General features: G+C 42.2%; 1 protein-coding gene across 2 annotated transcripts in view; it reads right to left on the minus strand.

Annotated features, from left to right (window-relative positions):
- Positions 1-25,837, minus strand: part of LOC141139296 (adhesion G protein-coupled receptor F5-like) — a 128,915-nt gene that overhangs the window by 21,497 nt on the left and 81,581 nt on the right. For both annotated transcript variants that reach the window (XM_073625264.1, XM_073625265.1), the window contains 4 exons: positions 25,203-25,382; positions 23,303-23,521; positions 8,608-8,745; positions 7,285-7,484 (listed from right to left, as the gene is read on the minus strand). In XM_073625264.1, coding sequence (XP_073481365.1) covers positions 7,285-7,484; positions 8,608-8,745; positions 23,303-23,521; positions 25,203-25,382 — 737 coding nt within the window. The remainder of the gene's footprint in view (positions 1-7,284; positions 7,485-8,607; positions 8,746-23,302; positions 23,522-25,202; positions 25,383-25,837) is intronic.

The raw sequence follows: 25,837 nt of genomic DNA on the forward strand, positions 1-25,837 counted from the left end.
TTTATGCCCCTACAAAGCCTGAAGGTGCTAATTGTACTTTGGGCCTCTCTATTTGGTTAGGCTGTAAAAAAAGGCTCACACAAGTGGTAACGCCATACTCGGGAGGAGTATTATTTTTATTATTATTATTATACAGTATTTATATAGCGCCAACAGTTTACGTAGCGCTTTACAACTTGAGGGTAGACAGTACAAATACAATACAATTTGATACAGTAGGAATCAGAGGGCCCTGCTCCTTAGAGCTTACAATCTAAGAGGGAAGGTCAAGAGATACAAGAGGTAATAACTGTGGGTGATGTGCTGATTGAGAAGATAAATGTACAGTTGTTAGGTGGGGGCCAGATAGGCTTCTCTGAAGAGATGAGTTTTCAGGGATCGTCTGAAAGTGGATAAAGTAGGAGAAAATCGGACGGATTGGGGTAGAGCATTCCAGAGGATGGGGGAGGCTCTGGAGAAGTGCTGAAGGCGAGCATGGGATGAGGTGACAAGGGAGTTTGAGAGCAGGAGGTCTTGGGAGGAGCGAAGAGAACGATTAGGTTGGTATTTTGTGACTAGGTTAGAGATGTAGCCAGGGGCCAGGTTGTGGATGGCTTTGTAAGTTATAGTTAGTATCTTGAATTTAATTCGGTGACTGAGTGGCAGCCAATGGAGGGATTGGCAGAGGGGTGTAGCAGACGCTGAGCGGTTTGTGTGGTGGATGAGCCTGGCCGCAGCGTTCATGATGGACTGAAGTGGGGATAGCCTATTTAGAGGTAAACCAATGAGGAGGGAGTTGCAGTAGTCAAGGCGGGAGATGACCAGGGAGTGGATTAGAAGCTTTGTGGTGACATTGGTTAGGAAGGGGCGTATCTTGGAGATGTTGCGAAGACAGAGGCGGCAAGCTTTGGATAGTGTTAGAATGTGGGGTCGAAAGGTTAGTTCAGAGTCCAGGATTACACCTAGGACCTTGGCGTGGGGAGATGGGTTGATAGTTGAGCCGTTGATCTTGACAGGGAGATCAGGGGAAGTGGCACCCGAGGGAGGAAATATCATGAGCTCGGTTTTGGATAGGTTGAGTTTGAGAAGGTGATGTGACATCCAGGCTGATATGTCTGCTAGTAAGTTGGTAATGCGTGAGGAGACAGATGGAGAGAGCTGGGGGGTGGAGAGATAGATTTGGGTGTCATCAGCGTAGAGATGATATTTAAAGCCGTGGGAGGCAATCAACTGACCCAAGGAGGTGGTGTAGATTGAGAAAAGGAGAGGTCTGAGAACAGAACCTTGGGGGACCCCAACAGAAAAAGGAAGAGGAGAGGAGGAAGTAGAGTTGTAAGTGACACTGAAGGAGCGGTGGGATAGGTAGGATGAGAACCAGCGAAGAGTACAGTCACGGAGACCAAAGGAGTGGAGTTTTTTGAGGAGGAGGGGGTGGTCCACTGTGTCAAAGGCAGCAGAGAGATCCAGGAGAAGTAGTACAGAATAGTGTCCATTGGCTTTAGCCATTAGTAGGTCATTTGAGAGTTTAAGGAGAGCAGTTTCCGTGGAGTGTTGAGGGCAAAAACCGGACTGAAGGGGATCAAGAAGTTTATTCATGGTCAGATGGTCGCTTAGTCGGTTGTAGACCAGTCTTTCAAGAAGTTTGGAGGAGAAGGAGAGTAAGGAGATGGGACGTAAGTTGTTGAGACTGGTGGAATCCAGTGAGGGCTTTTTTAGTATGGGGGTGACTAGCGCATGTTTTAGAGAGTTTGGGAAGATGCCACAAGAGAGGGAGAGGTTGAAAATGTGAGTTAGAGAGCGTAGAATCGAGTCAGAGGGTGAGCGTAGCATTTGCGAGGGAACAGGACCCAGGGGGCAAGTGGTTAGATGAGTGCTAGATAAAAGTTTAGCAACCTCAGTAGTAGTAGCAGGGTTGAATGAGGGAAGTAATGATTGTATCTGTGGACATGGGGTGTTGCATGGGGGAGGTTTTTGCGCATTGGCGATCTCCTTGTGAATTGCCAATCTCCTGGGCAGTGAGTGAGTTGGTGGGTGGAGGCAGTGGAGGACAGAGTAGAGTGTTGAAGGTAGAGAAGAGTTGACGTGGACTGGATGAGAAGGTGTTGATGAGTGTGATAAAGTAGGTCTGTTTGGCAGTGTGAAGGCAGGAGTAGTATTTTAGGAGGGCAGATTTATATTGTGTGAAGTCTTCCTGGGTCAGTCGGCATCAAAAACTATTATTTCTAGATGGATTAGGCAAATTATCATTCAGGCTTATGCCGCGTACACACGGTCGGACTTTTCGTCTACAAAAGTCCGACAGCCTGTCCGACATACTTCCGACGTACCTTCGGCGGACTTGCGGCAGACTTTCTTACGAACGGACTTGCCTACACACGACCACACAAAAGTCCGACGGATTCGTACGTGATGACGTACACCGGACTAAAATAAGGAAGTTCATAGCCAGTAGCCAATAGCTGCCCTAGCATGGGTTTTTGTCCGTCGGACTAGCACACAGACGAGCGGATTTCGGGGTCCGTCGTACTTACGACGTAAAGATTTGAAGCATGTTTCAAATCTAAAGTCCGTCGGATTTGAGGCTAAAAAAGTCAGTTGAAAGTCCGGAGAAGCCCACACACGATCGGATTACCAGCCAGCTTTAGTCCGTCAGCGTCCGTTGGACTTTTGTAGACGAAAAGTCCGACCGTGTGTACGCGGCATTAGTCTTATGCCACAGGCGCTCAAGAGCGCGGCTACGTTTTCTGAGACTTCTGGTGTCATCTGTTTGCCAGGGTTGTAGCGGTCGGGGCCTAATTCTGCGTGTAGTGAGGGGGGCCAGCTTGTCTAGGGAGGAAGACAGTGAGCTGTTGTAGATGAAAGTAGCTAGGTTGGGGCAGGACAGGGGGGAGATTTTGTCATAGAGGTGATCAGTAGCAGAGTAGAGAAGAGAAGGGTTGAGGTGGCGAAGGTTTCTGCGTGTAACTGTTAGGCGGTTGGAGGGAGAAGAGGTGGAAGACAAGGAGAGAGCAAAAGTAATAAGGTGGTGATCAGAGAGTGGGAGTGGATTGTTGGAAAGGTTGCACGGAGTGCACAGATAGGAGAAGGCAAGGTCAAGGGTGTTGCCATTGGAGTGGGTAGGAGCCTGTATCCATTGCTTCAGGTCAAGCGATGAGGTTAGACTGAGAAGTTTAGAAGTAATAGTAGTGTTAGTGTTGACAGGGATGTTGAAGTCCCCAAGAATAATTGTGGGGATTTCAGAAGAGAGACACTAAGTTATATTCATTGACCGCTCATATAGAGATGACCATTACAGTACATTGTTTGTTATGCACTGTTGGTTGATTTTTGTGATAAACGAGATATATGTCTGGTACATATGTGACGAACGCGGGTGCCAGATCCCTGCCCTCCTCGCTAACTTGCAACGAAGGACCGGCCAACCTCACACCACGCTGTCACTTACGTAACAATGCCACTCTCAGCTGCGCCCAGCACAAAGATTTTCCAGCTTGCGGGACCACAATCTAGGTGCAAGCAACCTGAGAGTGATTGTCACTGGGCTAATTACACAATTAACCCTTTAACTGCCACCACCCCCGTTTAAAAGACTGAGCCGGGGGAGACTCGTAATTTAGCAATACCAATTATAATTTTAGAATAAGCGTCTGCCACACACGCTGCCACCACAGACAGGTCTGCTCAGAGTCTTACTCTACAACAGTAGCGCCCTTCAAGAGGCAGGTTCGTTTATAGCTTGCATTAAGAGCTTTAGAGACAAGGTTAACACTTTTCAACATAAGGGTTTATTATGAAAAGGTCAAAGTTGGTGCAAATAAAATATTTACAGAAAAAAGATGTTTCAAAAAGATAAAGACAATATACAGCCACAAAGCAATAAGGTAGAATTGGGAAGGAAGAATACTTGCAATTAATGTCCGAGGGTTGATCAGAGTTCGATCGATGAGCTAGGTACTCGGTTCTCGACTTGACAGATGTTTCTTCTTGGATGGTAAAAGGAGAAGAGAGTAGTAGAATTTGTTTTGGGCTGTATTTCCTGTCAGTTTTTTATGTTAGTGCTAACTATGTTAGTGCTGACTATCTCTACCTCTGGACCCTCCCCCCATCACCTAGTTTAAAAGCCCCTCTAACTTTTTGGCCATCTTCACTTCCAGCAGATCTGCACCCTCCTCATTTAGGTGCAGTCTGTCCCTTCTATAGAAATGGTGACCAACTGAGAAGTCGGTCCAGTCCTCCAGGAACCCAAACTCCTCCTTACTACACCAGCTCTTCAGCCACTTGTTTACTTTCCTAATCTCCGTATGCCTTTCTGGTGTGGCTCAATGTACAGTAGTATTGCTGAGAATTCTAACTTGGAGGTCCTTTTCCTCAATTTAGCTCCCAAGTCCCTATATTGCCAAAAGTATTGGGACACCTGCCTTTACACACGCATAAAATTTAATGGCATCCCAGTTTTAGTCCGTAGGGTTCAATATTGAGTAGGCCCACCCTTTGCAGCTATAGCAGCTTCAACTCTTCTGGGAAGGCTGTCCACAAGGTTTAGGAGTGTGTCTATGGGAGTGTTTGACCATTCTTCCAGAAGCACATTTGTAAGGTCAGGCACTGATGTGGACGAGAAGGCCTGGCTCGCTGCCTCCAATTTAATTCAGAGGTGTTCTATTGGGTTGAGGTCGGGACTCTGTGCAGGCCAGTCAAGTTCCTCCACCCCAAACTCGCTCATCCATGTCTTTATGGAACTTTATGGATGGTGAAAAAAAAGGAAAAAAAGCCTAAAAAAACTAAATGAATGCACCCACCACATCTAAGAATTTGTGATCTGCAATGTAATATAGTTTTGTTTTGGGGTTAAATATCGTTTTAATCCACAGGTGTGTACATACAAGTCAATCTGTTTGACACAACACTTGGTGTTGTAAATCTATTCAATGTGCAAACACCAAAAATTCATACTAAAAATAAAGTGCTATCAGTGCTAAATCAGTGACTACTTGACAGCAATTTGGTTATTTTTATAGCAGTAGGTCACTGATTAAGCACTTAATTTTGCACTTTATTTTTGGCATGAATTTTTAGATTTAGATTTAAAGCACCAAGCGATGCGTCTCACAGATCCATTATAGTGTATCAAAAGTATTCTTTGATATTCACACAGCAGCTGTCAATTTCATTTCAATACCTAGTATTTTATTCTAGTGCGGACTTCTCATATACATTTGGTGTATTAGTGTTGTAATCCATGTCTGCAATGGCTATATGTGTAAGTCTCTACAATCTTAGAAAAAGCGCTCTTAATGCTAGGTTTACATCTGTGCGGGGGGTTCCTGCTGGGGTCCCACACCTGTTCCCGCAGCCGCAACCACCCGTACAGAAAAATGTGCTGAATGCGTGTGGGTGCCATTAATCCTAATGTCATGCCACGCACACTGGAAATCACTTGCGCACTGGCAACCGCACTGTATTTGTGTTTCCCGTGTGGGCTGCAATTCCAGAAATGGTGCAGGGACCTTTTCCCTGCATTTCAGGAGGCACGGCAGCCCATTCAATGAATGGGCTGCCTTGCCCATGCAAAACAAGGCTCGCAGAGCCGCATATGTGTGAAGTGTGAACATAACCTTAGTGCCTAGGATCCTGTGGTGTCCTCCCGCTGTGTCCTCCACCGGATCCTGCACCCAATGTATTACTGTTCCGGGCACCATTCCCTGCGTTCGCCGCTATGCTTTGGGGGCAGAACCCAGCGACAAAGTAGAAAAAACATAACACACACATAATTCATTGTAATCAGTAGATTACATTACTGTATCAAATTAAATAGTGGGGGTTATTTACGAAAGGCAAATGCACTTTGCACTACACTTTGCAAAGTACACTTGAAATTGCACTGAAAGTGCACTTGGAAGTGCAGTCGCTGTAAATCTGAGGGGTAGATCTGAAATGAGGGGAAGTTCTGCTGATTTTATTATCCGATCGTGTGCAAGCTAAAATGCTGTTTTTTATTTTTCTTGCATGTCCCCCTCAGGTCTACAGCGACTGCACTTCCTAGTGCACTTTCAGTGCAATATCAAGTGCACTTTGCACTTGTAGTTTGCACTTGTAGTGCAAAGTGGATTTGCGTTATTAAATAACCCCCACTGTATCTATTTTACATCAGTTTTCTCCCTAGTGCTTTGTCCAGCGCCCTGTCTGCACTTTTATATTATATATATCATTCTTTCTGACATTCTTTCTGCCTGGAAACTTGAGAACGTCCATGGCATCCAAAAAGCGTCCCTTTATGTCAAAAGTGGTTTTAGACCAGCTGGAAACAGCGATAGTGAATTAGGAAGAGGGTACTCCCTCACTACCACTATAGAGGAAATGAAAATAGATAAATAGTGCAACTGCTGCAAACACCGATAGTTGAATTCAAAACCAAAAATAACGTGATATGCTGTAAATGGTGCTGCGCTGTTGAATAAACTACAAAAACTGTGAAATACAAGTAAAATTTGAACACCATCTGGCAAACAAACACTGGTATCAACTGCATATAGCTTCTGAAATGCAACAGTGTATTACTCAAAATGAACACAAGATGGCAGTGAAAATCCAATGACAAATGTGTACAACTTCTTAAAGTGCAATAGTGAAATAAAACGTCCAGTGCAAATACACAAAATATGAAGTGACTATATCCACACAGTCTATGAAATCACAAAGTGCTTGAAAAGTATGTAATTGGTGAATTAGAATCACTTACAGAATTGAGTGATAGTGATTTGTGGTGAAATTCATCATCAGACACAGAAAGTGACGACAGCGACAATTCTGCGACTAAGCTCAGTGCTGCGTGATCTGTACCACAGTGAATAGAGCACCAAGTTCGCACATCACTGAGCTCAGTCGCAGAATTGGCGCTGTCGTCACTTTCAGTGTCTGATGACGAATTTCCCCACAAATCACTATCGCTCAATTCTGCAACTGATTCTAATTTACTAATTGACTCTTGTTTGGACAGATTTAAGTGAGTTATTCCTAAGAATTACAGGCCTACAATATAAAACAACAAATTTCCATGCAAAACAATGTACCGCTCTGACATTCAAAAATCAGACATAATCATACCGCAAGGGAGGTTAACAAGAACGTTTGCAGTCCAGAGTGCAGTAATTCATTTTAGATTACTGACTGTTTTGCTGGAGTGCAATTAGTCAGACTGGCACTGGAGTATTTTGCAGTAGAGTACACCATAAAGTAGTATACATTTTTGTGGAAATAAAAGTCATGTGTTATCTCATCACCCCTATTGCATCATCAATCCACTGTTACCTGAACATTGTCCAGCTGCTGATAAACTGCTGCAGAGTAGCAGCCATTTACTGCCTTGAACCAAATCCCATCTATGCAGGTGTAATTTATTGTACCCAGCCATGATGGCGTAATGGTCAAACATGCCACACTATATGTAGAACCACTGGGGGATGTAGGAAGGCCTTGGGAAGTATCTACCTTGCAGTCTCCCGATGATGCTGGGGATTACAGAAATAGAAATGGATTCATTATAGTTACATAGTCAGGTTGAAAAAAGACACAAGTCCATCTAGTTCAACCATAACAAATAAAAAATTAAATAAAATAAAAAATATCATACAATCCCATATACCCAATCCTATATCAACTTTACCTATAAATGTCAGTACCCATATATTCTGTACATTTAGGAATGATTCCAGGCCTTTCTTAAAGCAATCTACCGAGCTGTCCAGAACCACCTCTGGAGGGAGTCTATTCCACATTTTCACAGCTCTTACTGTGAAGAAACCTTTCCGTATTTGGTGATGAAATCTCTTTTCCTCTAGACGTAAAGAGTGCCCCCGTGTCCTCTGGGCTGACCGTAAAGTGAATAGCTCAATACCAAGTTCAATATATGGACCCCTTATATATTTATACATGGTGATCATATCCCCCTTATGGGTGATTATGGATCAGATAATACATTGTACCATAGTATAGAGCCAATGCACTCACCCATTCATTGAACCAAGTAGGTCTAACATGATTCTAATTGTGAGGAATACACTCAAGATAAAGACAAAAGTCCAAAACTAGCAAGTTTTTTTTTTTTTGTACACAGCCTGACGATGTGGATGTGCCTTCACATATATTTTTTTAAAGATCTCTTCTCTTGATTTGGGGAAAGCAGTAATACAAATTGGGGTTGATTTACCAAAGGTAAATAGACTGTGCACTTTTGCAAGTGCAGTTGCTCCAGAGGTTAGTAAATGAGGTAAGAGTTCACTTTACAAAGAATACCCAATCACATGCAAGAACATTTTTTAAAAAACGGCATTTTTGCTTACACATGATTAAATGATGGTAGCCACTAGCTGGCAGAGCACCCCCTCATTTACAAAGCTCTGGAGGAACTGCAGGTGCAGAGTGCAACTACACTTGCAAAAGTGCACAATCCATTTGCCTTTACTAAATCAACCCCTTGGTGTGAAGAAGCCCTAAGTTTATTATATGTAAAAAAGGACCAAATTTGTCCACGCAACAGATAAAATATTTCCTGGTACCGTATATTTCCATCACAGAGATTTTCCTCTTGCCCTTAGGACTGAGCTGCCTAGGCATGAGACTAACTTGCCTTACCTTCAACATAGCGAACAATCATGTTATCGCTTGGGACACTGTCACCCAGTCTATTGTAGACCACACAGCTGACAGTGGTTGTTGATCCAGTAGTGCAACCGACAGTTATGTAGGTGAAATAACAATTTGAATTTGATTCTGCAAGTAAACATACAGTGTAAGAAAATGAGGCACTTCTATGCAAAAGTGAAATAACACTATGGAGCAAAATGTTTTTTTTTACGGAAAAAAAAAGTGTGATAACACAGGAACAGTTGTTCTGTCATGGCGTGATATTATCATGGAAGGTTGCTGACAAGAGTCACTATTTTTACAGATGGTTTAAAGTGTAAAGTCCACTAGTTTCTTTTCCCTAATGTTTGGATTGGGTGGGGAAGGGTAGCAGGTTTTACTGCTACCTTGAGATAGATTTACATTTCCTCCCTGTTCTAGTGACAACAGACAGGAAGAAAGGGTAGCTCCAGGCCCGGATTTACTCCCTTTGCCGCCCTAAGGCCGGGTCCTTCAATGACGCTCCCCCCCAACCCCACACACACACACCACCATTCTCGTCCTTTATCGATGACTGCTACAATAGATCAGTTAAAAACATATCTCCACACAAGAGAACACTGAAAATAACTGGCTTTAATTGTACAGACTGAAAATACTCTGTAATGCAGAAAATGCCTTTTAAAGATTATAGCAGTAAGAAACTCCCTACAATTTTTTAGTTCTAACTTTTCTTTTGGCAAACTCATCGATAATATCTTCGTAGGACAAAGTATTTAAAAGTTCCGACTCAATGGCAAGTAACGCTAAACTGTTCAGTCTTTCTTGGCCCAAAGATGATCGTAAATAGTTCTTTATGCAAATACATTTCATTCATTTTTATGCACCACAGCTCAGTTGCAGTGCATAGAAAGAGTATGCATTTTGCACCACACTGCTCAGCACACAGTGGCGCTGTTGCAGTGTGAACAGGACACATAGAAAACAATTGTTTTCTAGTGCCCTTGCAGAGACCTGTGTTTTGCTAGTGCAGAAGTCAAAGACACCCTTTTACATCAGTGTCTTCAGTCCCCCCCTTCACATCACATCACAGACCCCTTTTACATCAGTGTCTTCAGTCCCCCCTTCACATCACATCACATCACATCACGTCCCTCTTTACATCAGTGTCCTTAGCCCCCCCCCTTACGTCACATCCCCCCCTGCCTCATCACAAACCCCCCATTACAGACTGACCCCCCCCATCACAGACTGACCCATCACAGACCCTCCCAACACAGACTGACCCCCCAAATCACAGACCCCTCATTACAGACAGCCCCCCATCACAGACCCCCCATTACAGACTGACTCATCACAGACTGACCCCCCATCACAGACTGACCCATCACAGACCCCCCCCATCACAGACTGACTCATCACAGACCCTCCCTCCCATCACAGACTGACCCCCCCAAATCACAGACCCCTCATTACAGACTGCCCCCCATCACAGACCCCCATTACAGACTGACCCATCGCAGACTGACCCCCCATCACAGACCCTCCCATCACAGACCGACCACCCAAATCACAGACCCCTCATTACAGACTAACCCCCCTTTACAGACCCCCCATTACAGATTGACCTGACCCATAGCAGACCCCCCATCATAGACTGACCCAAACCCATCACAGACCCCCCATCACAGACCCCCATCACAGACCTACCCCCCAAACCACAAACTGGTCCTCACCCATCACAGACTCCCCATCACAGACCCCCATCACAGACTTACCCCCCAAATCACAGACTGACCCCCCAGTCACAGACTGGGTCCCTGTAGAATAATTATATTAATTCGGCTTTATTATCAAGATCTGTATTTATGCAGTCTGAGTTCCCTTTTATGCTTTGATTTGATTGTAGCTTTGACATTGAAATCTCACTCAGCTCAGCATAAGACGAATCTTGAAATAGTTAGGTTGTGTGCATGTCATTTCTGTAACAGTTGTTCTCCATGTACTGTTAATGACTAAAGGTCAGTAGGTCAGTGGTTTCACAGATAAGAATATACTCAATATATCTGTCATAGACTTTATTGTAAAGATCTTTTTAAAAGTAAAAACATATATTATCTATAATATAGTTAGTTATTTGATATAGTTATTTAATTAGTTAGCTAGATTGAGTTTTTGTGAAGTAATATATGTTTATATGTATCCAATTATAGTTTAATATGCATTTGTAAGGTTTGGTACAGAATTGCATTTCTGTAGCTTAAAGAATATCCATTACAAGAATTCGGCCATTTGGAAAGGTCATTCACCTTTAGTTTTTTATAAGAATCTGTTGTGTGTTACTGACAATCAAAGAGGTTTAAGAGACGTGTCAGCTGTTGGCAAAGAGAATATTTAGAATAATCACGAATATGATCATTTCATATTTAGTTCTAGCCGTATATGGCTATGGCTTTAGTCTGCTGACTGGTAGATTTGAAATAGTATAAAAACAGAGTGACACTTCACTACAACACACTACACATGTCCTTCACTCACACACACAGAAGGACTTCACTACTTTCACACATACAAGGAAGGACACACTCATCCTTATACTACAGAAGGCATTTAGTTTACATTAGGCCTATACACAGCCTACGTCACAAACAGCTGCTAGAGCAGACACCTCTCTGACATAGAGAAGAAACAGACAGAGCTGATGCATCTCTTGAACTCTCTTGATACAAGATTTTGTTCCTATTATTTTTGTTTTACTACATCAAGCTGTAAGAAGAATTTAACTTTGTATATATTTTCAAGTTGTTGCCAAGTGTGACCAAATAAACTCACACTTTGTTTTAAGACAGCCTGGCTACTGAACTTTTGAACAAAACGCCTAAGACACTGTTGACATAACACGTGTCTGTGAGAAGAGAAGGTTTTTACACCCTCACCACATTTTTACATTGGCGATTGCCAGCCAGTCCAGTTTTTTTTCCCTGTTCCTCGACAAAGGGGGGAGACTCACACATTTTCATGATTGATCAAGTCTCGGAAAAAAACCATCAAAGAACCTAGAAAGTGGCGTTTGTGTTCCATCAGACAAGGATGCAAGGTCCAAGGAACTGAGCCAGCTAAAGACGAGAAATTCTTCTAAATAAGATATGGCATCTGATAATCAAATATGGAGGAACAAGCAGCTCCAAGAAGAAACTAAGTAAAGAACCTAGAAGGAGGCGTTTGCGTCAGATGTGGACAACATTTCAGTAAAGTCGAGGGTGAGTTTTTCTTTGTCTGTTTTCTCACCTCTAGCCAAAGTTTGTAACTTTGAAAAAAAAAAAAAAAAAAAAAGGAAGACCCAGCCTACGAAGTTGATTGTCAAGGCCATTTGGACGGTATGCTTCAACCTATGGTTGGAAATCCAAGACTTTGTGAAAACGTAACGTTACGTACGTGAAGATTTCTGCCAAGGTTAGTTCCTAAAAATGTTGAATCAGGAACTGAGACTTCACGTTATTTGAAAAAGCTACCATTGTGTACAACTGGCAGAAGTACTCTTTTGGGTAAGCTAAGATGAAAGTCGGATTTTGATGTTTGAAGATGGAAAGTCCAAGAAACAGGCAAAGAAAAATCAACAGGCAAGAACACTAAAGCACACTAAAGCACACTACAGCACACAATACAAGGAACAAGGCAAAAAGCTACAAGAAAATGATTCTTCCAAGAAAAGGCAACAAAGGAAAGAAGAAGCAACGAAAGAAAGAAAACGCAACAAAAGAAAGAAAAAGCAACAAACGAAAGAAAAGGCAAAGAACAACAAAGTTAAAGGACATTATTCATCTCTTGTTTTTTTTAAGTGCACAAGGACTATCATACTAACAAGGGGTGAGTGTGTTTGTTTATATAAAATGGTAACATGGGATGGTTAACATCTCAAGGCTCAGAAGTATTTTCCTGTACTATCGGGAAATTGATACATTCCATATATATGGAATACAGGAATACATGCAGTAGTAAGGTAATTAATTAATGCCAGAGTGTAAAGAAGTTATTTAATAAGGAAACTAAGTTTAATGCTGCATGTAAATGTTTATGATGTTTATGAATATTTTAGGCCCTGAACAACAGAAATGTGTGTTATTACACGTGGTCATTTTAAAACACATATATAGGGGGCAGAAAAAAGTTTTCAGAGAAAAAGTATAGATTAAGATTGTGGAAAGAACTGCATGAAATTGAGATTATGGAAAATAACATGGTGTTTAGTGTCTTACAAAAATGCTATAGATTTGGTTGTAAGAAATAATAAGTTAAGGATTGAACAATTTTTACAAAAATTCCAAACTTAGATTTGGTTATTAAATTAAAAGTAGTAGATTGTTCTAATTTACTTAAGACTACTCAGAGAAAATATTAAAATATGAAAGTTTTGTTCAATCTAAAAAAATTGTAAAAATAAGAATTGTTAAAAGTCTTTGGAAATGAGTATTTCTGGTAAAAGTAAGGACTTTGATTGAGGGAGGAGTTTTCTTGGGGATATGGCCAATCGCAGTTTTTGGGCAGGACCCAATCTGTGAGTTTCACGAGATTGTCCTCTAAACAATTTTTTTGTCATTACTATAATCAGGAAAGTCATATAACGTAGTGTACATGATTTTTGGCAGATGTACAAACAAAATATGTTTAAAAAGTGGTAAAAAGGTTAAACATTTTAAAAACGAAAAACTAGATTGTTACAAAATTGTACAGTGTATTGTATACAAAGCATGATAGCTAAGATTGACTGTAACAGATCATTCTCTGAAGAGTTTGTGACATACGAGGAGCCTATTACCAACAGAGAAATGCAGATCAGGTTACACAGACTAGTCATCATGCCATGACAGTTTTCACTTCTGTGGATCAAAGTCTTCCAAATAACTGGAAGAGGGTTCATGGATGAGGAAAAAATGTATTTTTAAAAGGTATTATTACTTACTAAAGTTATTGTTTTTAAAAATAAGATTTTTGGGGCCTTAATAACTTTTCTCAAGAGTTCATTGAGATTTTTACAGAAAAAGTATTTGTCTGAGTAAATTTTAATGAATTATATAGGCTTATTGTAGGGCAAATATTTTTTAAAAACAAAAGATAACATAATAGAATAATTTGAAGATCTAAAGAAAGCCCTTATTAATTTAGAATTTTTTGATTAATATAGAGATCTCTCTCAGCCATTTTACATTTAAGTGTATGTGGGTGATGAGACAATTTCATTGATATTTATAAAAAATGTGTTAAGGGAACATTGTCCAATGCTACAGATCTGAGACATTGTGGGTTTTGCACCATTTGTTTTGAAAACATCTTATGTTACACTAAAGGTGTTATTACAAAGAAAACAGAAGGTGTCAACACACACAGCTTTGTCTAGTGGCAATTGGATGTTAAAAAAATTAGTTGTAGTGGTATATAAAAATACATGGGGATTAAATTATGCAGTGTGATGGAGCCACCGTTCTGTAAGTTAATCATGAAAAAGTCACTTTTTCAACTTTTAGTGGACATTTATTGGGAAAGAATTTCCTGTGTTTGTATAAATAGCGCTAAATATATTGGCACAATGGAATGACAATATTAAACTTTCTGTAGGTGTCTGCATTAAAAGCTGAACTTAAGACTGCCATGTGTTTGTTTAGCAGTCAGAGTGTCAGGCATGTGTGGTTCATTCAATCATACTGTATGAGAGGGATGTTTTTAGTTCTGAAAAGAAATTTCAACATGATCACATTTCTTTCAGAAATAGAATATTTGGGAAAGCCCAACCTAAATTGTCAGTGTAAAGGAAAAAAATACAATAATCTGGTAAGATTATTCTTTTACAAGATTTAATATTAGTCACAGGATAAAGAGGGGGACTATGAAATTTTGTCTTAGAGTCAGTACAGATTGATTATGGAGATAAAATTTATTGTAAAAAAAAAAAATAATTGATTCCAACAATAATGGATAGAGTTATTTTTAAATGAAAATATTTCTTTTTGCATATCCAGGTACCTGACTGACTGATTGATTGATTTTTTTGTTTAAGCTAATGAAAGAAATTCTGAACTACTCATTTTAGAACACTTTGTCATCAAACTTCTGAATAGTGTTTTATTTGTTTATAGAGCAATCCAATAGGAAAGAGTAACCTGATACTACAAAGTATTGAGGAATTTGGCAAATCCATATAGATTGATTATATTAGTTTTTTTCCACCTACTAAAGGAGGATATTAGGATTTGTTTTTTTGAGTTAATGTTTCTTTTTGATAAATTAATTGAGGTTATTCTAGAAAAAATAATATTTTTAACAAAAGCTAAGTTGTTGTGAACTTATGTCATATTCCATTGGGGTTGGATTTCAAACCATGGAATCAGATTATGATTTAAAATTTTGCAGCATATGTATGCAATTTTAGGTATTTAGTAAAGTTTTTGTTTCTTATCATCTTAAATACTCAGGTATTGTAGAACGTATGAATAGTATTATAAAGTCTAAATAGGGTAAGATTATTCAAGAATAAGGTAAAGATTGGGTGACTTATTTACCTGTTATAGTCTTAGTTTAAAAACTTTATTATTTTTTTAAACATTAGGTTTGTTAACTTTTTGAGTTAATGACAGGATGTCTTTTGAGATCAGCATACTCCATTATTTTTATATAATCTGTTGTATAGAAAGAAGTGTGGTTGCAAACTTTGCAAACAACAGGTACAGGTATTTCAGAAGTTTGTTCACAAATTATGGCTAGGCCTTTGCTAAATTGAAATAGAAATGATGTCTTGAATGAGATTTCTACTTCTTATGAGTATGTTTAGTAATTTATTCCAGTAGCTAAAGTTATGGTTAAGAATTATAGATCTTAAGGTACCAGGGATGCAAACAGAGATGTCAACTGGGATGCCAATTGGAAAGATTATTTTGTTATTTTTAAGGTACATTGGAATTATAATGTTTTGTTTATTGCATCCTATAGTTATTATATTTATTATCATGATATTATGTATTTTATTGCAAATCTGTATTATGGTTAGAATGAAACGATTTTACAAATTGATTAAGAAAGAGATGAAAAAAGGTGAAAAAATTATGACAGGTATTTTTAGTCGGAAAATTACTTCTGGCTTATCTGATCCTGTGATTGGCTGTGGTACATCTGGAGCAACTGATTCAAAATGTGTATGAAAGGGCCATAAATGGAGTGCGCGTGACTTAGTTAATATAATAAATTATATTCAGGGGGAATTGTAGAATAATTATATTAATTCGGCTTTATTATCAAGATCTGTATTTATGCAGTCTGAGTTCCCTTTTATGCTTTGATTTGATTGTAGCTTTGACATTGAAATCTCACTCAGCTCAGCATAAGACGAATCTTGAAATAGTTAGGTTGTGTGCATGTCATTTCTGTAACAGTTGTTCTCCATGTACTGTTAATGACTAAAGGTCAGTAGGTCAGTGGTTTCACAGATAAGAATATACTCAATATATCTGTCATAGACTTTATTGTAAAGATCTTTTTAAAAGTAAAAACATATATTATCTATAATATAGTTAGTTATTTGATATAGTTATTTAATTAGTTAGCTAGATTGAGTTTGTGTGAAGTAATATATGTTTATATGTATCCAATTATAGTTTAATATGCATTTGTAAGGTTTGGTACAGAATTGCATTTCTGTAGCTTAAAGAATATCCATTACAAGAATTCGGCCATTTGGAAAGGTCATTCACCTTTAGTTTTTTATAAGAATCTGTTGTGTGTTACTGACAATCAAAGAGGTTTAAGAGACGTGTCAGCTGTTGGCAAAGAGAATATTTAGAATAATCACGAATATGATCATTTCATATTTAGTTCTAGCCGTATATGGCTATGGCTTTAGTCTGCTGACTGGTAGATTTGAAATAGTATAAAAACAGAGTGACACTTCACTACAACACACTACACATGTCCTTCACTCACACACACAGAAGGACTTCACTACTTTCACACATACAAGGAAGGACACACTCATCCTTATACTACAGAAGGCATTTAGTTTACATTAGGCCTATACACAGCCTACGTCACAAACAGCTGCTAGAGCAGACACCTCTCTGACATAGAGAAGAAACAGACAGAGCTGATGCATCTCTTGAACTCTCTTGATACAAGATTTTGTTCCTATTATTTTTGTTTTACTACATCAAGCTGTAAGAAGAATTTAACTTTGTATATATTTTCAAGTTGTTGCCAAGTGTGACCAAATAAACTCACACTTTGTTTTAAGACAGCCTGGCTACTGAACTTTTGAACAAAACGCCTAAGACACTGTTGACATAACACGTGTCTGTGAGAAGAGAAGGTTTTTACACCCTCACCACATTTTTACAGTCCCCATCACAGTCCTCTCTCAATATTTAACTCCTTTACAGCACAGCACTCCCCCCTCCCCAAAGAACCCTACCTTATTCACACAAGACATGGAGCCTGGCCGCTCTAGACAACGGGCGGGACTTTTCACGTTAAAAGTGAGTAATTTATTGCTGGTACCGCCCCGCTGCCAATCACCCACTTCTTAACTTAAAAAGCCCCGCCCTTTGTCTAGAGCGGCCGCGCTTCATGTTTTCTGTGAATAAGACAGGCAGTGTGGGGAGGGGGCAGTGCAGTGGTATTAGAGAAGGCACGGAACTGCCACACCTGCCATGCTGCCAGGGCCGATCCTAGGGTCACAGACGCCTGGGTGCAGAAATATTTCTGGTGCCCCCACATGGGCGTGGTCATCTTACCAACTCCTCCCCTTTACAAACGTTTCTATGGCAATGACTCAAACACAGAGATGCTCCCCTTAGAATCCTTCGTTACCTTGGGATCCTCCCATGATCTCTTAACAATAAAGAAAATACAGGAAGAGAGTACACTAATGAGACCTGGAGGGGAGTCCCTCTGATGCACACACAGAATGCTGTCTGTTAGAAAGAGCCCCTTAGACATAATACAGTCAAAGACTGCAGGCATGATACAAGAGACGGTCAGAGACTGCAATCATGGTACAGGAGATGGTCAGAGACTGAAGACATGATACAAGAGATGGTCAGAAACTGTACACATGATACAAGAGAGGGTCAGAGACTGCAGACATGGTACAGGAGATGGTCAGAGACTGCAGACATGGTACAGGAGACGGTCAGAGACTGCAGTTCCTATGGACGTTAGTAGATAATAGCCGATCGGCCCTCTCACCTGACCCAGCGATACAGCAATGGTGCCTCTGATCAGGAGTCAGCTCACGCTGAATTGCCCATGGCGACTCCGCTGGGTAGCACCCAGATCTGTATTCCTGCAATGACTCCATTCCTTTCTCCGCCAGGGATGGCGCCAGGCTGTGTGGCTTTCCCTCTGGTGGCGCAGGGCAGCAGGGTTCTGTCTCTGATGGTGTTCTCTCAGCACTGCTCTCTCCCTCTGGAGCCCTGGGTGTAGACCCCCCCAGGACAAACCACCCCCCTCCATTAGTACAGACCCCCCCAGGACAAACCCCCCTCCATTAGTACAGACCCCCACCAGGACAAACCCCCCTCCCTTCATTAGTACAGACCCCCCCAGGACAAACCCCCCTCCATTAGTACAGACCCCCCCTAAGACAAACCCCCTCCCTTCATTAGTACAGACCCCCCCAGGACAAACCCCCCACCATTAGTACCGACCCCCACAGGACAAACCCCCTCTCCATTAGTACAAACCCCCCCAGGACAATCCCTCCCCTCCATTAGTACAAACCCCCCAGGACAACCCCCCCTTCATTAGTACAGACCCCCACCAGGACAAACCACCCCTCTCTTCATTAGTACAGACCCCCCCAGGACAAACCCCCCTCCATTAGTACAAACCCCCCAGGACAACCCCCCCATTAGTACAAACCCCCCAGGACAAACCCCCCTTCATTAGTACAGACCCCCCAGGACAACCCCCCCCAGGACAACCCCCCCTCCATTAGTACAAACCCCCCTAGGACAACCCCCCCATTAGTACAAACCCCCCCTTCATTAGTACAGACCCCACAGGACAACCCCCCCAGGACAACCCCCCCTCCATTAGTACAAACCCCCCAGGACAACCCCCCTCCATTAGTACAAACCCCCCCAGGACGACCCCCCTCCACTAGTACAGACCCCCACCAGGACAAACCACCCCTCTCTTCATTAGTACAGACCCCCCCAGGACAAACCCCCCCTCCATTAGTACAAACTCCCCAGGACAACCCCCCCTCTATTAGTACAAACACACCAGGACAAACCCCCCCTTCATTAGTATAGACCCCTCAGGACAACCCCCCCAGGACAACCCCCCTCCATTAGTACAAACCCCCCCAGGACAACCCCCCTCCATTAGTACAAACCCCCCCAGGACAACCCCCCCTCCATTAGTACAGACCCCCCCAGGACAACCCCCCCTTATTAGTACAGACCCCCCAGGACAAACCCCCCCAGGACAACCCCCCTTCATTAGTACAGACCCCCCCCAGGACAACCCCCCTCCATTAGTACAGACCCCCCAGGACAACCCCCCTCCATTAGTACATACCCCCCCAGGACAACCCCCCCTCTATTAGTAGAGACCCCCCCTCCATTAGTGTACATAAAAACACCCGGGCGGCAGCTGGAGAGGAGAGGACAGTGTGCAGCCGCGCCGCCCGGGTGGAGAACAGATGGAGACAGGCTTGGGCGGGAGTGAGAGCCCCCCCCCACAGAGACCAGCCGCTCCGATCTCCGGAGGCTGCTCTCCTTCTCTGACAGGAGGAGGGAGGGGGGAGGGGGGACGGGCTTGAGCCTAGAAAAAAACAGCAGCGGTGGCAGTGACCTGCGGAGGGAGCCGCCTCAGTCTGGACACAGGAGGAGGAGGGAGAGGAGCACTCTGGCGCTTCAGCGCCCCCACCTCTCTGGCGCCCATGTGCACTGCATGCTGCTGTGTTAGTGTGGGGGCGGCCGAGAAGTCGCCGCAGGAGCGCGGCACCACCGAGGCCAGGCCTCGGTGGCCTTGTGGGAAATCCGGCCCTGATCACTGAGCAGCAAATTATATCACCTGTGATGTATTTCAGTTATTTTGCAAATCTGGCCTGTTAGTGAGTCCTGAGGACAGGAGTTGAGAACCACTGCTTTAAAGGAGTAGGATCTTAGTTATTTTTTAGGGTTACAACCACTTTAAATAACTTTGCAATGCTTTATACCATAAATTTTATTTTTATGGTCTATATAAGCAGCACACTAACACATAGGGATCTATATATAACGAAAAAGAAACATTGTTGGATGATTGTGACAAGCATTTGCCCACCTTTGATGGATTCTGACAACATTTAGCCTAAGGCCCCTTTCACACATGCGGACCGTATGTCCGTATTTCATCCATCCGTTTTCGGATGAAATACGGACATACATGCATCCCTATGGGATAGCGGGTGTCAGCGGATGTACATCCGCTAACACCCGATGTCGTCCGCCTCCGCTCTCGTCCGATTCTGCGGACGGAAGAAAATCCTATTTTTCTATCCGTCTGCAGAGCGGATCGGAGGAACACGGACAGACGGTCCGTGTTCCTCCGATCCCCCATAGGGGAGAGCGGAGATCTGACAGGGCGGTCCCTGCACAGTGTGCGGGTCCCGCCCTGTCATCTGCCTGCTCAGCTGGAGAAAGCGGAGCGATCCCCGCTGAGCAGCGGATAAACACGGGGCGGATCAACACGGATCCGTCCCGTGTGAAAGGGGCCTTATACTGTAAATTCCTGTAATAGTCCTCTCCATAATGTGGCATTTTTCTGAAATACCCCAGCCAGGAAATATACCATATTATGGCTCTTAAGTGGAGCTGACAATGATAAGAAATCGCTGTATTAACTGCTTGCTGACCAGCGCAAGACGATGTACGGCTGCGCAAATGGGCATACCTGTATGTCCCCTTTAAATCGCAGGCTAGAGGGCGCGAGCGTGCCCGCGGGTCCCGTGAACTCGATGTCTGCCGGTGGCCCGCAATCGTGACACGGAGAGGCAGAACGGGGAGATGCCTATGTAAACAAGGCATTTCCCTGTTCTGCCTAGCAACATGACAGGGATCTACTGCTCCCAGTGATTGGGAGCAGTGATCTCTGTCATGTTCTAGTGAGCCCATCCCCCTACAGTCAGAACACAGTGAGGGAACACAGTTAACCCCTTGATCGCCCCCTAGTGTTTAATCCCTTCCCTACCAGTGTCATCTACACAGTAATCAGTGCATTTTTATAGCACTGATCGTTGTATAAATGTCAATGGTCCCAAAATAGTGTCAAAAGTGTCCGATGTGTCTGCTGCAATGTCGCAGTCACGATAAAAAGATCGCCGCCATTACTAAGAAAAAAAAAAAATTATAATAAAAATGCCATAAATTAATCCCCTATTTTGTAGACATTATACATTTTGCGCAAACCAATAAATATATACACTTATTGCGATTTATTTTACCAAAAATATGTAGAAGAATACATATTGGCCTAAACTGAGGAATAAATTAGTTTTTTTAATATATTTTTTTGGGATATTTATTAAAGCAAAAAGTAAAAAATATTGCTTTTTTTTCAAAATTGTCGCTCTTTTTTTGTTTATAGCACAAAAAATAAAAACGGCAGAGGTGATCAAATACCACCAAAAGAAAGCTCTATTTGTGGGAAAAAAAAGAGGTCAATTTTGTTTGGGTGCAACGTCGTACGACCGAGCAACTGTCAGTTAAAGCGACGTAGTGCCGTATCGCAAAAAAGTGCTCTGGTCAGGAAGGGGGTAAATCCTTTCTGGGGCTGAAGTGGTTAAATAAAATGTGGTCAGAATTTGTCAGGGGTGGGCAAATGCTTTTGTCACATTTGTCCATCATTTTTTTAATAAATAGACCCCTAATTGTAATAATAAGTAATGCTGGTCAAATGAGTAAAATAAAAATTGCAAGATATTACCAACCAAGAGAATGCCTTGATTGTTACAAAAAAAAGTATTGTAAAGGGGAATTCAGGTACTGTATATACTTATATAGTTAATCATAAAACTGTTCCCTACCACCTATTCTAAGTAACTTGTGTAAGAACGATCTGTACACTTACCTATTTTAAGGCCACATCGGTCTGATCCGGCTTTCCTGTCAGGTAGCAGTATAACTTCAGGGAAGAGGGAGAGGCAACAACAGATGTGCCATTGAAGCCAATGGGTGATGTCGGTGCTCCAGGTATTACCAGCTATTGTTGAGTCTCCTCTCTGCTGCAGCCAGCACTGGCTGACATAGGTGAGATCACATGACCGGACGAAAGTGGGCTGAAAATAGGTAAGTGTACAGTATACATCTTTCTTACACGTTAGTCAGAATAGGTGTTAGGAGAGGGAAGGGAGCAGTTTTAAGATTAGTTAGTTACCGTATTTATTGGCATATAACACGCACTTTTCCCCCCTTAAAATAGGGGGAAAATCGTGTGTGCGTGTTATATGCCGATATAGGCTGCCACCGAGGGGAAGGCGGGGACTATTGCTGCCGAAATAGAGCGGGATCTCCTGTGTGTTCGGCTCGGTTCGCAGTCTCACTCAGTCCTGCCCCCTGGACATCACCTAGGATTGATGTCCCGGCATTGGACTGGCGTTATGTCCATCATAGGATCCAGGCCAAGGGGCGGGACTGGGCGTGACGCCGAGCCCACAGGAGATCCGGCTCTATTTCGGCAGCGCTCGTCACCTCCTTCCCCTCGGTGGCAGCCTATATTTCGGCAAGGCTGCAGGTGGGCACTGATTAGACTGCAGATGGGCACTGATTAGACTGTAGATGGGCACTGATTAGACTGCAGATGGGCACTGATTAGACTGCAGATGGACACTGATTATACTGCAGATGGGCACTGATTAGACTGCAGATGGGCACTGATTAGACTGCAGATGAGCACTGATTAGACTGCAGATGGGCACTGATTAGACTGTAGATGGGCACTGATTAGACTGCAGATGGGCACTGATTAGACTGCAGATGGGCACTGATTATACTGCAGATGGGCACTGATTAGACTGTAGATGGGCACTGATTAGACTGCAGATGGGCACTGATTAGACTGCAGATGAGCACTGATTAGACTGCAGATGGGCACTGATTAGACTGTAGATGGGCACTGATTAGACTGCAGATGGGCACTGATTAGACTGCAGATGGGCACTGATTAGACTGTAGATGGGCACTGATTAGACTGCAGATGGGCACTGATTAGACTGTAGATGGGCACTGATTAGACTGCAGATGGGCACTGATTAGACTGCAGATGGGCACTGATTAGACTGTAGATGGGCACTGATTAGACTGTAGATGGGCACTGATTAGACTGTAGATGGGCACTGATTAGACTGCAGATGGGCACTGATTAGACTGCAGATGAGCACTGATTAGACTGTAGATGGGCACAGATCAGGCTGCAGATGGGCACAGATCACGCTGCACTGAAGCTGCAGATGGGCACTAATCAGGCTGCATTGATGCTCACTGACCATTATTTTGCTTCAAAGTGGTTTATTTTAAAAAAAAAGCTTTCCTGAAACTTCCCTCTTAAATTGGGGTGCGTGTTAGATGCCGATAAATAGGGTATATCTTTTTTTTTTGTACATTCCAAACCAACATGTAGAGCAGAGACACTGCTGAAAAACACGTTCCTCGCATCGGTATGACATTTTACTTACCAAATTTGGGCGAGTTGTCATTTGTGAAGGTTATACGGTAACTAGAGAAAGCAGGGCCAGTTACACAGCATGATAATTTTGTCTGTATACCACAGCTTGTTATAACTGTCATCAAAGGGAATGCAGATATCGCTTCTTTTTTAGGCAAAGGTACAATATTCACCATGACGCTGGCAGATGTGGAAAGGCTCCCCTGGTAGACAATACAAAAGTAGGTATCTGTAGATAGCAAAACAGAAAACAGGTCAGGTTTGTACCTCACATGTCCCACAATAGATATAGCAGAGAATTTGGTAAAGCATTTACAACACTTTTCGTGGTGGTAGGGTCCCTTTAAAACAACCTCCACCCATTTCAGGCAAGGCTTTCGACAGCTTTGATAAACGGTTAGTTCATCTTTACCAAAAAAAACAAACAAACTGCCAATGCTGGTATGGGGCATCTGTAGATAAAAACAAGCTGCAGCTTTGACTAAAGTTGAATAATGTCTTTGCGATATGTGTGGGCAATTTACATACCTCCTAAAGTCTGACTGGAATGCTCCGATGACATTGCTAGGATATTGCTAAGTGAGGCCTAGTCATTACTGCTCACCTTCACCATCACAGCTGCCGTCCTGTAGCAGTAAAACTGCTATTGGTTGGATGGCAAGCAGTTAAATTGCAATTAGTGTCTGTGTATAAATAGTCAATGAGTTTGTTAGCTCGCACGTGGATGTACTAAGCAGGCTAGACACCGAGCCATGGGGAGCAGAAAAGAACTGTCAAAAGACCCGCGTAGCTGGAACTATATAAAGATGGAAAAGGATATAAAAAGATATCCAAAGCCTTGAATATGCCAGTCAGTACAATCACTCCAGTCAGTGTTCAATCACTTTTAAAGAAGTGGAAAGTTCAGGGATTTCCTAATACCATGCCAAGGTCAGATAAACCAAGAAAGATTGCAGCCACAACTGCCAGACAAATTGTTCAGGATACAAAGAAAAACCCAAAGGTAACCTCAGGAGAAACACAGGCAGCTCTGCAAAAAGATAGTGTGGTTGTTTTTAGGGAACACAATACGAAGATACTTAAACAAAAATGAGCTGCATGGTCATGTTGCCAGAAAGCCTATACTGTGCCAATGCCACAAAAAAGACTGGTGAGGCATGTCAAGGTGTTGTCAGGCATATTGTAACTTATAGCAAGGGCATTATTCAACTTTAGTCAGAGCTGCACAGTTGGTTATCCACAGGTGCCTCTTATCTGCATAGGCAGTTTTTTTTTTTTAAAAGGCCTCCAATCCCAGTTGATGCCTATTCAGGGGAAACGCATTAGTCAAGGAGCAAGCAGTGTGGCGTTTTAGAGCACAGACCGTACTGCAGGTGGTCATGCTCACACTATTGTGTTATTTTATCAAATTTTTTGTAAGTGCAACTTTTTATTAAACTTTTATCTGTTTAAAAAGTGAATGCGCTATGAGCTTTTTTCTACCCCTCCAACACGCTTATTTTTGAGAACTTTTTTCAAAACTATATAATCTACTATCCATGCATTTGTGATGCAGAAAAAAAAAACGCACTGGACTGCATGTGGTGTGAGCTGGCCCTAAGGGTTAAAAGTGTACTGGGGTTGATTTACTAAAGAACTGGAGGCTGTCCACTTTGGAAAGTGAATGGCTTAGTAAATAAAGTGAAGTTGTATTCACTTAGCACATCCAGGAAAAAAAAAAGAATATTTGTTTGTACATGAGAGGATGATTGAAGGGAACACAGCTCTGCCTTATTCACTAAGCATGAACAGTCTCTATGGCCTTAACAAATCAACCCCAATGAGCACATTGCATGTATTCGATCAGCTAGAAAAATACATATGAAATATACTACTTTATGTAACAAACCTAAAAGATAATTTTTACTCACCAGACCAGGCTGTCGATGCACTACTTGTGAATAATGTATTGCTACTGTTTACGATATTAGTGAGGGTGCCTTTTGCCCAGGCTATAGAACTGATTGGAATGTTGGTATTACAAACTATGTGCAGAATTTTGCCAGCGGACGTGTTATTTGAGGACGATGATGATGTGAAACTGATGCTGGCTGTGGGAAACAAAATGCGATATAATAACGATCAGTTTAAGTCCAGTGTCTAGATTAAACTTATGAACAAAAATGTAACACATTGCAGCTTGACAGTCCTTAGATGTAGTGGCTGCATTCGTTTTTTTCTTTAGGCTACGTACATTTTCTGCAAGTACAGACATTTCATGTTGATCCTGCCAGAAATCTAATGTGCTTGTAAATTAGTATGCTCTTAACTGAACAGCTGTCACAGTTTTCTTCTCTGGGCTACAGAACACCTCCTCCAGTGATATGTTTGCAGTTCAACTAAGGAGAGCAGTCTAGGATAACAGCAATGCTTCTCTATAGATACAGTATGGGGAGTGAGCATTGTCAATCAAATGCAGGAAGTGTGTTACTGATCGGATCTCTAGGTTAAAATAAAGGAAAAAATTCTGAAAAAAAGCTGATCCAGCCAACAAATCTAATGAGAG

Source organism: Aquarana catesbeiana, linkage group LG04, assembly GCF_042186555.1.
Source record: "Aquarana catesbeiana isolate 2022-GZ linkage group LG04, ASM4218655v1, whole genome shotgun sequence".
In the NCBI taxonomy this organism is placed as follows: Eukaryota; Metazoa; Chordata; class Amphibia; order Anura; family Ranidae; genus Aquarana; species Aquarana catesbeiana.